Genomic DNA, 15,402 nt, shown 5'->3' on the forward strand with positions numbered 1-15,402 from the left:
CGATAAAGTTGATAATACGGGACGTTGACAGTGTAGCACATATCAGCAATGCTGTGTTTATACTTTTGATTCAATCATTGATTCCGAAATAAATGTCTTTCAGAACAAACCGAATTAGTTATGCAGCTTTCAATTAAATATTTTCAAATCCTGCTGTTGGTGTTTTTTTAACCACTCAATGGCTTATATTATAATAGTAAATGTTCATGGTTTACAGTTGGGGTTCAGCATGATGTTAAAATGTTCTGTATATTTAAGTTGCCCTTTGCACGCCAAAACATGAACGCGAATATACATTTATGACCTAGTAACATGTATTCCTTGCCTTTAATCACTAAATATAATCATATTGTTTTAATAATAGAATGAAAACATCAGGAACAAACAAAGTAGGCAAAGCGATAATCAAAAATATTTTTACAGGCTTAACTAGACATACAACGTCACTATACAACCAAGACGGATATCGTTTGCATTAAACTTGTTGTTTTTTTGTTTATAAACGTTTGATTACCGCCTTGAATCTGTCAGCGAGTTTATGGGTACCCAACCTGACACTTGTCATAACAATTATAGCGCACCTAACGTTATATGCCTTATACAGATGTTCCTGTTTACGTGTACAACCACTTTTATTCTCTTACAAAGATCAACTATTTAGAAGTATGCATGTATTGGGTTGTATTTGTAGTTTTATTTGGAAAATGTTGAAAATAATGTTAAAGTAGACTATGCAATTACAATTTACTTAGCAAAAATATTAAAAAACAACATCAAACAATATTTGACAGACTGAATTTGTACTGAACATTATTCAAATAAATAGACAAAGACTGACTTTTTACTGACATGATTTCTTACAAATTGAATCAAACGAATATACAGCAACACAAAAATAACATTATAATATTAAACAACACTTTTTGTCAATATACAATTTAAATAATATTATTCCAAACGAAACAATACTGTAATGTACACTGTAGCACCACCGATATTCTGTTTAATTGTATAAGTATAACTCTTAGAACAATAATCTATCGAAAGTGTTCGAAATAGATAGAAAATATTACTTGAAGATGAGTATAAATCCTTTTGTCAATATTGCCGAAGAGCGTATCTTGTCAGTTTATGTTTTTAACCTCATCCTTGAACAAAGCCACCGATGCTCCAGGGATTATTGATTCTAATGAAATTGACGATTTTCGTAAGACTGTTTTAAGTCCTTCCATAAATTCAGATAGCTTATATTTCTGAATAAACATTCAGAGTATGAAATTAATTTCTAACAAAAACAGAGTAAACATGTTGTGATTATATTAAAATCAAGTCAGACAGTTGCTTAAATACCTAATGTCCTCATGGAAAGTTTGTTTTTCATTGATCGTTATATTTTAATTCCTTTCCCAATCAAAGTTTAGGTACCATGTCACCTAAACAAGTCATAAAATGGAGAATGTTGTTTCAGACAAAACTATTAAACAAAAAGAGTAACTTTATATAGACTTTGTCTGAAGTGGATACGTACGTTTCGAAATTGGGAGATATTAATATACCGGAATTTAAAACATTAGAAGAATAAGTAGTGTTAATGTTAAGACAATGGTTTCGTAGGTGCCGTTATACAGACCTTACGCCTTTGCCATAACTAAAAAAAAATAGTAACAGTGACAAACCTAGCGTATGAATCCATGCTCATCACTCTGAACTTCATTATTGTCGAGTTATGTTCTTGATGGCTGACAAAAACGGATGAATTTCGTCATCTATTCGCGGTGTTTGTTTTATACTAGCAACGGGATGACATACTAAAACATAATCGACATACATCAAGATCCACACTATGATTTGGTTGCGCACCAAAATAGACCGTGAAAAGAACCTTAATAACGACTTTGCATTGAAGCCAAGGAATAAAACTTTAATTCATGCAATTATTATCTATTTAAAGCATATCTTAAGGCTTTTACTATAGTCTCCAATAACAGTATCCATTATTGAGAAGCACTTACTTGCATATATTTTGATTTTCTTCGATTCTGCTAGAATATATCAAAATCAACTAGGATTGAAAGCAATTTAACAGAAGAGAGGGAAAAAAATAATTTCGAAGTATCTCTTGTGATATATATGAAGACCGTCTGCTTGAATGTATATATTAAACTAATTATATTGACAATATTGATTGCTTAAATACCAAATGTCAGTCTTTGTTACAGCCCGTAGTTAAATTCCTGATGTTAAAGTTGTAGCTGGAAACTAGACATCAATTGTTAATGAAGCCATTAAATGTTGAACGTACGATTAACGAATTATTTATTTCATATTAAATGATAATCTTTGAAACCCTAGCTTGTATTAAATTGATGATATGCAAACACATAAGAAATCTCAGATGATATCAAATAAATAAATATAAACAAGTGATAAAGCGTGTCCGGTGAACACACGAAAGCAACTAATTGGCAGAAAATAAGACCAATTGTTAACAAACGAATGCATTCTTAAGTAAAGGTTAAACATGATTCAGGAGAAATAAACACAATTTTTTATTTATTTCCATGCATTGTTCCGCTCAATATTAATAGTGATTGATTCAAAATATCTTCCTTTTTTCGGGAAAACTATCAAGTTTACAATAACATCACATGTTCTTTTCCGGTTTAAACAATGGACATATTGACCTAATCATTACATGTTCCAAGAAAATAGATCGTAGTTTAAAGATACTATATTTATAGGAGCATGCAATAAAGAGATAAGTAAACTGAAAGAACAATCTAACAAGGGGCAATTTTTTTTATCACAGTTTTTTTTTCATTAACATTTCTCAAAATTGATGTTATTAGATAACTGCTGATAAAAATGTAATAGCATAATATAGGTAATCTCTATATTTAATATTCCATAGGCAATGCAACTATAGTACAAAACCAATATTAAAATAGGAATTAAATCTAACAAATTTAATGTTTAAGTCAGTAACATTTAAATAGCAAACTAAACAAAAGAGAAACAAAACATATAGGCAAGGCGACCTTGTAAAGATACAAGCAATAAGTACAAAGTTTATATAAATATCCATTTATGCGTTTGTCATTGGCAATTTTTCTTCCTCTTCAGGAATTATCATGGAGGTTAATGTCGCTGCTGTATTGACGTGGTGAAGAATTTCAATGACCTCTGATTCTTGACTACCTTCCCGTGAAATGCAAGGAGATTGTCGAATGCAGTTCGGGTTAAAACTTGGTCTTCTTGATCCATTTTGATTTCCATTGCACATATCCCTATTGAAACTGTTTTGCTTTAAACCTAGGATGCTTTTCAATTCAACTCTCTGAAGTTTACAGCGGAACACATAAACTAGTGGATTTATTGCGCAACTTGACAAGGCAAGTACCACTGACAGCGTTTTTACGACGGGGTCAACATGATCTGGATCTTTAAGAAGGCATTCGAGAATAATGATGATAAAGTACAACAACCAACACAAAATAAATGTGAATAACACCATAAAACTAGTCACCGCTGCTTTTCTCTCATCGCGTCTCCAGAGTACTGACCCAGGTTTATTGCTGCAGCTTAGTCTGTGAATCAAAAGTTGCGCTGAGCTGTGGCGACGACCCCCTCTTAGTGATAACTCGGGGTAATCATTAAGTCCAGATGCTATTGTACTGTTTCGGCGCACCTTTTCGCTGCTAACTTTCGCCGCCTTAAAAATAGCATAATATGCCCACATGATTATGCATGAAGGCAGAATAAAGCACACTGTTACAAGAAAAAGGCTATAAGATTGATCTCTATGATGTTTACTATATGAAACTGTCATGCATGCAATTTTGTATCGCTGGAATTCATAGCTGTTCCATCCTAAAAGTGGTGGCAGTGAACACAAAATGGCCGAAATCCAAACTGAAGCTGTCATATAGGACGCCCTTCTGCTTGTCATTGTCATCGAGTAATGTAATGGCTTTGCAACAGCCAAGTGCCGATCTAAGGCAATAAGCACCAATGTAAAAGTACTTGCAGTAAATATTAAGTTCATCCCAAAACCCGAGGTTTGGCACAAAAAAATTCCAAACAACCACTCTTGCGAAATAAGCGATGTTAACACGAAAGGCATTTCGGCAACAGTCTGAAGAATATTGCAAACTGATAGATTTACTATAAACCTATTAGATATCGTCAATAACACGGGCCGTTTGTAGAATATCATAAACACGGAAATGTTGCCGACAAAACTTACAATAAATATGCAGATCAAAAAGATTGTCATTATAACCACGTTCGACTTATTAAGACGTCCGTCGCTGAAGATATCCTCATTTTGAATGACATCTTTGGAGAAGTTACTCGTACTTTCATTCAGTTGCATTGCTTTTTTGAACATTGAATTCCGATTAACAACAGACACATATATGCAATATTTTTCCTTTATATTTACAATCTCATATCAATCATAGTCCACTTCGTGTCGTTCAAGAAAAATATATTTATTTTCTAAGAATTTTTATTAAACGTTTGTGAATATTATCCCGACTGGCTATCTACGAATTTTTCATATCGATATTACATATTAAACACTCAAGTCAACACTCCATAAAGCGCCTGTTTCACACATATTAATTTAAACTCGATTCTTACGAAAACAGTGATTTCCCTCTTGATCGAGTTTTATTCCTCAATTGACACCAGCTTTCTGTATATTATCATGCTCCTTACGCTTCAAATAACTTTCTGCTACAGACGTTGTTGAAGGCAATCTAAATTCCAAGCTCTTATTTGACATTGTAGTTTCTTTATCTATTTTGTCTTGAGTCAGCGTCTCAATCTCCTTGCAATACGGCTGGCTACAGAAAATATTCCCAATATATACCAAAGAGGAGGCTCCACTTTTTAAGAACAATTTTCCGATACTTGCATCGACAAAGTATCTTATCTTAAGTATCAGCCAACCATTCTACACAATGTCTTCATAGGTCTGAAAATAGATAACGTTTAATGTAATTTTGAGCTTTTAGAGATTTTTTTCCTAAAGTGGTTTTATAATAGTATTATTTTGTGCATATTCCGGAGAAAAACACGCTAGGAGCAATGTGCATTTTTTTTTTAATTTCCTCGCACTTTACTCTGTATACGGCGCATTTCTTTAATCAAATTTTGAACTAGATAATTAATCAAGGAAAGCCTTCTAAAAAGAAGAAACCTTAAATCACCCATAAAACATCATCAGAAACAAAATAAAATATTGGTGAAATATTACATGCGGAAACAAAATCATATTTGAAAATGGCCGGTGGATTTTCAGGATACTAAATTATCATCTGTTGAAAGTCCAACTTTATCATCATCCCCTTGCATTTTTTATATATGAATGCGTAAATGTATATGTGCGTAGTCCTATCACCTAGCTCGCTGTTACATTCCAACGTGTTGACAATCTCACCTTGTGGTAAGTAATACGAGTATATCTTGTTATGTCATATTTATTCCCAATGAATAACACTATAAATATCAACGAAACAATTTTCTGTAGGAAAAAAACGAAATACATTATATTAAAAAAATCTTATTTTTGCAATCATCATCAACATCATCATCATCATCATCATCATTGTATATATATTTAGTTTCTTGCTTTTTTCAAATGCTTCCAAACATCAGTCTATAAATTGTTTTAATATCTACATCTGTCGCAAAAGCAAACTGTTTTTACACACTTATTGTATAAACTCCAACGAGAAAAACGTGAATTATGTACAATCCATTAAAATATAGTATTTTTTCTTTGACATTATCGGCAACAGTAAAGTGCCAGAAAACCACATGTTCGTTATATAACCCCACCTGTTAATATAAAATGGACGAGAAAATGTTTGCAGTCATAAGTCACAAATATGAGAAGAGTGGATTCTGTTTCCATTATTTAGAACTGCATGCAGTTACGAAATCCTTTTAACAACCAATTTGTAATGACAAGCACCGTCTTCTGCTTAGACGAATCCTCTCAAAAGTTATTTCAGTCTCTCTTTAAGATATGTATCATATTTTTTGGAATTATATTTGTTATGAATTGTTTTGTTATTGTGACTTTATCCTTTCAATTGCTAAAAAAGAGAGAAAAGGATAGTCACTTCTTTTGTATTTACTTCAATTTTGACGCAATGTTGAAATCGAACAAGTATCATAATTAAAGGCAAACGGTCCACACCGAGACATTAAACTACGGACGCATGACGTCACAATACATTAGAGGCATATTACATTTACATTATTATATCTTTATGAATAAATGTGTTTGTGGGGGAGGGATAACGCTATAAAGGGGAAACGGTCAGCAAAATGGAAGTTCATTGGTTGTTTAAAGAATCACTTGAGTAGAACGATAACGTTGGTCTACTATTCTTTCAACATGTCCGTTTGCAACCATCAATCTTACACCAATAATGTTGATATGGCTTGTTAGCCCGAACTTCCTGTGGGGCATTGTCATGCGTCAATCATAAAACTTTTACCAGGCAAAATAAATAAACAAAGAAACGGTCAACAATAATATTTTGTTTGATTTGAACCAGAAAACGTAACCCCTCGGATTCATGTAATTTCCACCATTGAATTCTTGGAGGGTAAAACAGCTTCTTCTACTATGTAATTCAGCTTGATTAAAGGCCTGGGTATGATTGCAACTGTTCATTTACAAGAGTCATTAAGTGCATTACTGTCAAAAACCCAGCGCCGGCTGTAACGGTATATTTTTTTTAAAATCACAAATTTTTAATGATCCCGAAAGACCAATGAAAATGATTACAATTGCATTAATGGAAAATGGGTAGAAATGAAATCTGGATTAATTTGTAATTTCAACAACATGATTACTGAACCCAGTGTGGCCATGAAAGAATCCACCAAAAGCAAAATGTGTAATGGTATGATAGTATGATTACATCAAGACAGCCTTTCCAAAAGTATTTGTAGGGTCGAACATTACTTATAGATTGCTTACTAGCCAACATTTAATATACATCATACCAAGACGAATTATATCAAGTTTACTTCATATGAGAACATCTTGTCGTCATCCGTGTTATTTTATTCAGTGACAAATGGAAATTAAAAATAATATTGTTTAGAGTTAAAATTTTGGTTTATCTTAGTTTATCTTTGTTTTAGGGATAATATTTATTTTTCATAAAACAAATGCTCATGTTTATTGTGGTTCGATATGACAGACAATTCTTATCGTGTGCTTTAGAGCTGAAATAGTGTGACAGGTTCAAATTTCATCACTACATTAAGTTTTACAAATGTATTTGAAGACCGCTTTCCGTTTAACTTTGTAGTCGGGAATGATCGGTATAAACAAGAGTTCATTTGGGGCTTGAATCGGTTTACTAATATTAACTTTACGCATGTCCCAACATTTCAATAAGAGTCAAATGTAATGTAAAAGTATCGTCAGGGCATGCCAAAATGCATAATACAATCATTTAGAGTTGTAAATCTATGTTAAACTAAAAAGTATTTTGCTGTCTTTACTTCAGTTTATTGTCCGGAAATGCCTTAGACTAGATATCCTTGGAATACGGGGGAGAACAAATCAATTATTTATTAAAAGCATGAACCCGCTTAAGGTATTTGCATTATATTACCTTTCATTTCCCATGTCGAAATAGTATGCCTTTGTAAATATAAGGTTGTATTTAATATCCGCAAATCAAGTACTTACAAGTGTCTGTCTCCACAACATATCACAAAAATCAATGCCTAAAAGCAAAATGTACTTTTGAAAACGACATACAGTTATTAAAAACCTAACGCTGACAAAACAGAAAAATAACATTTTTTATTGATTATACCACATATGCTGTGTTTTTTGCACCGCTCTGATCTACATCTTAGCAACACGTTTTTAATCAATGTGATTTATATCAAATGATGCATACTTTCGTTTTGCTGAAAGTTGACCAGCTTCTGACGGTAAGCCGTCACATAATAAATCAAAAATAATGAAGCCTAAAGACAATGATTTCCTTAAGTGTTCAAATAAGAAAACGGTCGGCTTTTAGAAAACTTTATAAGCAAGAATTGCAGTTACTTTGTGAAGTCAATAAAATGTTAATGATATATGAATGATACAATGGCAATAAAGGCACGGGCCCAAGAGCAAACTAATGAGGCATAATAAATTTTAAATAAACATAGTTCGACGTTCAAGAGACGCTAAAAGAGGCACAAGAAATATACATGGAATACAATATTTGTCACCGCCTAAGAACTATAAATTAAAAATACACAAATAGAAATAGTGCTAGCAAAAAGCAATATTTATTTTGGAAAAGTTTCCTCTCCTAAAACAATTGTCTTGAAACAGACACACTTAAACGATTACTATCAAATTGATTATTGCAGAGAAGGGGTTGTGCTCACATTTAATGTTATTTTATTGCTACAGACAAATGTGTTAGAAAGTATTAAAAGAAGATAAAGATTTCATTATGCAAATAAATCTGACAAGATCCATAGCATAGCAGAATTAACAACAAAGTAAAATAATATGCTGGTACAGGTTGAAGAAATGCTTCAACTCTTGCGTCATAATTTAGTGAGACGAAGGGTTTGTTTGTACACAGTTTTGCTTGGTCCTGTGATCAAAGTCACAACCGATTAGTAAACTACAAGTAAATGTTCTTTGCAGATAAATATTGGCTGTGATTTTCTTTAAATAAGGACAAGTTAGCGATATATATTGCCAAAACATCTTGATTCCCTGATGTTTAGTTTTTAGTAGCAGCTTGATTAATTGCGAAAACTAGAAAAAGTACAGGTAACAAACTGCAGCAAGCAATTGAACAAACTAATGCTACTTAAATTACTTAAAGCCTATGAATAACCTGAGAGATGTTTTTAAACAAAACGTTTACTTTCATAGTAGCTTGCATGCAACACAAATACGATCAAAGTTACGTCGTTCTTATTTCAAAGTCATCACAAAAGGACTATAATTTGCTATAAAGAAGTTGATTAACATTGTACTAAGTCAAGTTTCTTATTGTATTTACAAGATTTACTATATGTGTGAAATAAGAACGAATCCGATTAATATTATGCACCATTTATATAATGATTTAATAACATTTCAAACTCATTTTACAAATGAAGGCATTTCCCTGCGCTTTCTAAATGAATTTATCAAATATATTGCTATAAATTGAATATTCACCTCAAATACTATACCATTTACCACATTGCTTGTTATTCGTACCCTTTGTATGTTTTATCATAAAATAAACGGATTGTTATAGATTGACAATTCCAAAAAGAAAAAAGAAGTTGATTAAGATCACTTATGCAAACTGCTGAAAAATCCCTTAATAAAAGTTAATTGGAAAAAGAAAAAAAAACATATATGTTGGCGCGTTTTAACTGGGGACCTTGTAGTCACGTGACTATTAACTGCAATAATATATAAAATGGTACACTTTTTATTTGTTCACAAATCATGTTTTGTCTTGATCACTTGAGTCAAATGAGATAGGAATTATAATGGATTTTTAAAAAGATTATTTAATACAAGTTTCATTAAAGCTGCACTCTCACAGATATACCATTTTTACATTTTTTTTATTTTTTGTCTTGGAAAGGGCAATTTAATGCGTAAATATCTGCAAACCAATAATATAAGACTGCTGACAAAAGATCAGATCGCAGATTTTCATATTTCCGTTCGAAAATTAATGTTTTATGGATTAAACCGTTACTGACGGTTTAAGAAAAGTGCCTTAAACATCAATTTTTGAACTTAATTATAAAAATCTGCGATCTTTTTTTTGTAAGCAGTTTTATATAATTGGTTTCCATTTATTTTCACAAAAATTGGCACGTTCCAAGACCAAAAAATAGAAAAATGCCAAATCGTTCAATCTGTGTAAGTGTAACCTTTACATATATTTCCACTTAAAATTGGCAAAATAAGAACATTCAATAAACTCAGTAAACTGCCCAGATTTTGAAATCCCTTACATTATTCAAAAGAAGCTGGTACCAGGTTTATTTCTCTCACTCCTGTAGAAGAATTCTAGATATATTTATATCTGCACAATATATACCGCCAATGAACCTACTACAGACATCTCAGAAGTCCATTAACGGGCCGGAAATTAAGGTAATCAAAAGTGTACATTTGCTTCCAATGTTAGCATACATTGAAATCTACAACTTCATTCAGAACTTGAAGTGTTGTGTGCCTATATTTGGAATATCCTGCTGGTCAATGTTATGACAAAGAGCCGATTCAATTACAAATACATTTGGTTAAAAAGAAAGTTTTATGTAAAATTAGCATGATATTTCAATGTATTCTAAGTGCAAAAGTAGCATTCCTGCAACCTTCCACCAATATTTGGCTAATAGTCTCGTTAAGAGAAACACAATATGAAAACATCTGTTGAATTGTAACACATGATGTAGTTCGATTGTAACGAAATTGGCGGGTAGTCAGAAAAGAAATTAAACAGTTTGAATCCATGGAAATATATCATCGCCAAATTATAAACTTGTACAGTCTCTTTTATTGAGTAAACGTTACATTACTCGATAAATGCCTTCTTCCGGTAAAGAAATATTGATATCTAAAAAGGAACACATTAGTTTTGATGGCTATAAAATAATTGAGTGATTTTGAAAATAATCCGGAAATCTTGATTTGTTTCCCTTAATCCCCAGCGGTACAATCAAATGAGAAATGGCACCCATAAAGAGGCAGACACCATTTATAAACCACTGCTGACCACTGCTTGTGATGTTTTCATTTAGATATGGGTCGGGATGAACTTTATAGACCAGTTCATAAATATGGCTGCCCAAAATTGCTTCTCGAAACTAGATGAAAAGTGCAATAATCAAACATTGGAAAACACTGACGAATTGATTAAATGCTCCACGGGGTACTGTTACATGCATATTATACTTCTCGAAAAATCTAAATCTGAACATCGTGTTTCTTTTATTTTATATCTTTTATATACAAAATTACTTGCTTCAAACTGATTTTACAAAACAAATGTAGTTTATCGTGATAATATGTAAAATGATTCCCTTTAAAAGGGGCAGAATATAGGTTAATGGCAATCAAAATTATTTCAAGCTAATGCGTTATCAGGTTTAACACATTCGACTTTAATGATCAAATCAACAAAGGCGTATGAATTTTGTACAGATATAATATATAATCAATAATTTGGCAAAATGGAAATCTGTGGCCACGACTTTATTTATAACAAAAACATTAATAAAGGCTTAATAATAACCTTTACAAATATCAGAGGCTTTTCCAATGTTTTCATCATTGAAGTCAAATGCAATCGCAGATTGTCCGTGCTAAGATGTTTGAAAATTATCTGATTAAGTTAAAATCTAAATTGCATATTCCATTATAAGGTTATAGTTGTTTATATACTCACAATAACTCCTTTATCTGAGGTCTAACATGAACGCAGGTTTGCGATTCAAATACAGAAAGCAATCGTGCAAATTTTACTACATAGGATAAATAATGGTCCACATTCGAACAAAAATCACACACAAAGTTTAAAACTTACATTTTTAACTGCATTTATTCCCTTTCTGATTCTAATTGCATTCCTTTTATAACTCTAATCCATTAAAAATCCATAAGTATGTTTACATCTTACTTTAAACATACGACTTGGCGCACTTTTCGGGGCGAATGTGCACAAATTCAATAGTTTATCTTAAAGGCACTTTGACTGTATCACTTTTACTCCCACCTGTCATCACCAAGATTAGCACTGAACAGAAATAATCAACACCAGAGATAATGTTCTGTGATTTACCTGTGAATAATGAGTACCGTACCTGAGACGACTAATAACAGTCTATTAATACACCGATGCGTCTATTCATAGTAACTGCAGTGTTATCGCGATACATTCTCTCTCTAAAAGTATGTCTGTGATAAGTGCTTTTGTAATGCAGTGATTATCATCGCTCGTAGAGCAAATTAATACAGGCCTAGGTTGATACCCTTAGATAGGTATTTTTGTTATAAGTGCGTGTGGACATTATTTGTTTTTATTTTTTATAACTTTTTTGTCTGTGAATCAGCGTACCAATAACATTGTATCTGCGCTTAATTATTTTGTTGTTGTTGACGTAGTCGTAATCATTATTTTTTGGTTTCTTTTTTTTATTTTGTCTTTTACAATCGGGTTTTATAACGAAAGAGATGTTTTATCAGTCCATACGGATAAACGCAATAAAACAAAATCATTTACCTGGCGCTTAAAACTAGCCAAGTTCCATTTTAAATTATATAAAATATACTTATGCAACAAAAATGTAAGTAACACAAAAAAAGATCTGCCTATTTCTTCCCAAACACCAATTGAAATGGCTAAGATCGAAATGATTTACTTTCTTTGCCTTGCAGTGATTAGACCACTGCTTTCTTTGCCTGCTGTGATTAGACCGCTACTTTCTTTGCCTTGCAGTGATAGACCGCTACTTTCTTTGCCTTGCTGTGATTAGACCTCTACTTTCTTTGCCTTGCAGTGATAAGACCTCTACTTTCTTTGCCTTGCTTTGATTAGACCGCTACTTTCTTTGCCTTGCTGTGATTAGACCTCTACTTTCTTTGCCTTGCTGTGATTAGACCGCTACTTTCTTTGCCTGCTGTGATTAGACCTCTACTTTCTTTGCCTTGCTGTGATTAGACCTCTACTTTCTTTGCCTTGCTGTGATTTAGACCGCTACTTTCTTTGCCTTACTGTGATTAGACCGCTACTTCCTTTGCCTTGCTGTGATTAGACCGCTACTTTCATTGCCTTGCTGTGATAAGACCGCTACTTTCTTTGCCTTGCTGTGATTAGACCTCTACTTTCTTTGCTTGCGTGATTAGACCGCTACTTTCTTTGCCTTGCTGTGATTAGACCGCTACTTTCTTTGCCTTGCTGTGATTAGACCGCTACTTTCTTTGCCTTGCTGTGATTAGACCTCTACTTTCTTTGCCTTGCTGTGATTAGACCGCTACTTTCTTTGCCTTGCAGTGATAAGACCGCTACTTCCTTTGCCTTGCTGTGATTAGACCGCTACTTTCTTTGCCTTACTGTGATTAGACCGCTACTTTCTTTGCCTTGCAGTGATTAGACCACTACTTTCTTTGCCTTACTGTGATTAGACCTCTACTTTCTTTGCCTCGCTGTGATTAGACCGCCACTTTCTTTGCCTTGCAGTGATTAGACCGCCACTTTCTTTGCCTCGCTGTGATTAGACCGCTACTTTCTTTGCCTTGCAGTGATTAGACCGCTACTTTCTTTGCCTTGCTGTGATTAGACCGCTACTTTCTTTGCCTTGCTGTGATTAGACCGTTAGTTTCTTTGCCTTCCAGTGATTAGACCGCTACTTCCTTTGCCTTCCTGTGATTAGACCGCTACTTTCTTTGCTTTCCAGTGATTAGACCGCTACTTTCTTTGCCTTCCAGTGATTAGACCGCCACTTCCTTTGCCTTGCTGTGATTAGACCGCTACTTTCTTTGCCTTACAGTGATTAGACCGCCACTTTCTTTGCCTTGCAGTGATTAGACCGCTACTTCCTTTGCCTTGCTGTGATTAGACCGCTACTTTCTTTGCCTTGCTGTGATTAGACCGCTACTTTCTTTGCCTTGCAGTGATAAGACCGCTACTTCCTTTGCCTTGCTGTGATTAGACCGCTACTTTCTTTGCCTTGCTGTGATTAGACCGCTACTTCCTTTGCCTTACTGTGATTAGACCGCCACTTTCTTTGCCTTGCAGTGATTAGACCACTGCTTTCTTTGCCTTGCTGTGATTAGACCGCTACTTTCTTTGCCTTGCAGTGATTAGACCGCTACTTTCTTTGCCTTACTGTGATTAGACCGCTACTTTCTTTGCCTCGCTGTGATTAGACCGCCACTTTCTTTGCCTTGCAGTGATTAGACCGCCACTTTCTTTGCCTCGCTGTGATTAGACCGCTACTTTCTTTGCCTTGCAGTGATTAGACCGCTACTTTCTTTGCCTTGCTGTGATTAGACCGCTACTTTCTTTGCCTTGCTGTGATTAGACCGCTACTTTCTTTGCCTTGCTGTGATTAGACCGCTACTTTCTTTGCCTTCCAGTGATTAGACCGCTACTTCCTTTGCCTTCCTGTGATTAGACCGCTACTTTCTTTGCTTTCCAGTGATTAGACCGCTACTTTCTTTGCCTTCCAGTGATTAGACCGCCACTTCCTTTGCCTTGCTGTGATTAGACCGCTACTTTCTTTGCCTTACAGTGATTAGACCGCCACTTTCTTTGCCTTGCAGTGATTAGACCGCTACTTCCTTTGCCTTGCTGTGATTAGACCGCTACTTTCTTTGCCTTGCTGTGATTAGACCGCTACTTTCTTTGCCTTGCAGTGATAAGACCGCTACTTCCTTTGCCTTGCTGTGATTAGACCGCTACTTTCTTTGCCTTGCTGTGATTAGACCGCTACTTCCTTTGCCTTACTGTGATTAGACCGCCACTTTCTTTGCCTTGCAGTGATTAGACCACTGCTTTCTTTGCCTTGCTGTGATTAGACCGCTACTTTCTTTGCCTTGCAGTGATTAGACCACTGCTTTCTTTGCCTTGCTGTGATTAGACCGCTACTTTCTTTGCCTTGCAGTGATTAGACCGCTACTTTCTTTGCCTTGCTGTGATTAGACCTCTACTTTCTTTGCCTTGCAGTGATAAGACCTCTACTTTCTTTGCCTTGCTTTGATTAGACCTCTACTTTCTTTGCCTTGCTGTGATTAGACCTCTACTTTCTTTGCCTTGCTGTGATTAGACCGCTACTTTCTTTGCCTTGCTGTGATTAGACCGCTACTTTCTTTGCCTTGCAGTGATAAGACCGCTACTTTCTTTGCCTTGCTGTGATTAGACCTCTACTTTCTTTGCCTTGCTGTGATTAGACCGCTACTTTCTTTGCCTTGCTGTGATTAGACCTCTACTTTCTTTGCCTTGCAGTGATTAGACCTCTACTTTCTTTGCCTTGCTGTGATTAGACCGCTACTTTCTTTGCCTTGCAGTGATAAGACCGCTACTTCCTTTGCCTTGCTGTGATTAGACCTCTACTTTCTTTGCCTTGCTGTGATTAGACCGCTACTTTCTTTGCCTTGCTGTGATTAGACCGCTACTTTCTTTGCCTTGCTGTGATTAGACCTCTACTTTCTTTGCCTTGCTGTGATTAGACCGCTACTTTCTTTGCCTTACTGTGATTAGACCGCTACTTCCTTTGCCTTGCTGTGATTAGACCGCTACTTTCATTGCCTTACTGTGATAAGACCGCTACTTTCTTTGCCTTGCTGTGATTAGACCTCTACTTTCTTTGCCTTGCTGTGATTAGACCGCT

At 34.5% G+C, this 15,402-nt stretch overlaps 1 protein-coding gene across 1 annotated transcript; it reads right to left on the reverse strand.

The window, feature by feature from the left end:
• Positions 1-2,818: 2,818 nt before the first annotated feature.
• On the reverse strand, positions 2,819-11,827 carry LOC128232294 (G-protein coupled receptor 161-like). The gene is made up of 2 exons (XM_052945773.1): positions 11,598-11,827; positions 2,819-4,981 (listed from the first exon to the last, which is right to left on the reverse strand). Exon 2 carries the CDS (start codon positions 4,388-4,390, stop codon positions 3,086-3,088), a length of 1,305 nt encoding a protein of 434 aa, XP_052801733.1. The 5' UTR covers positions 4,391-4,981; positions 11,598-11,827; the 3' UTR covers positions 2,819-3,085.
• Positions 11,828-15,402: the final 3,575 nt, after the last annotated feature.

Source organism: Mya arenaria, chromosome 4 (genome assembly GCF_026914265.1).
Source record: "Mya arenaria isolate MELC-2E11 chromosome 4, ASM2691426v1".
Lineage (NCBI taxonomy): Eukaryota > Metazoa > Mollusca > Bivalvia > Myida > Myidae > Mya > Mya arenaria.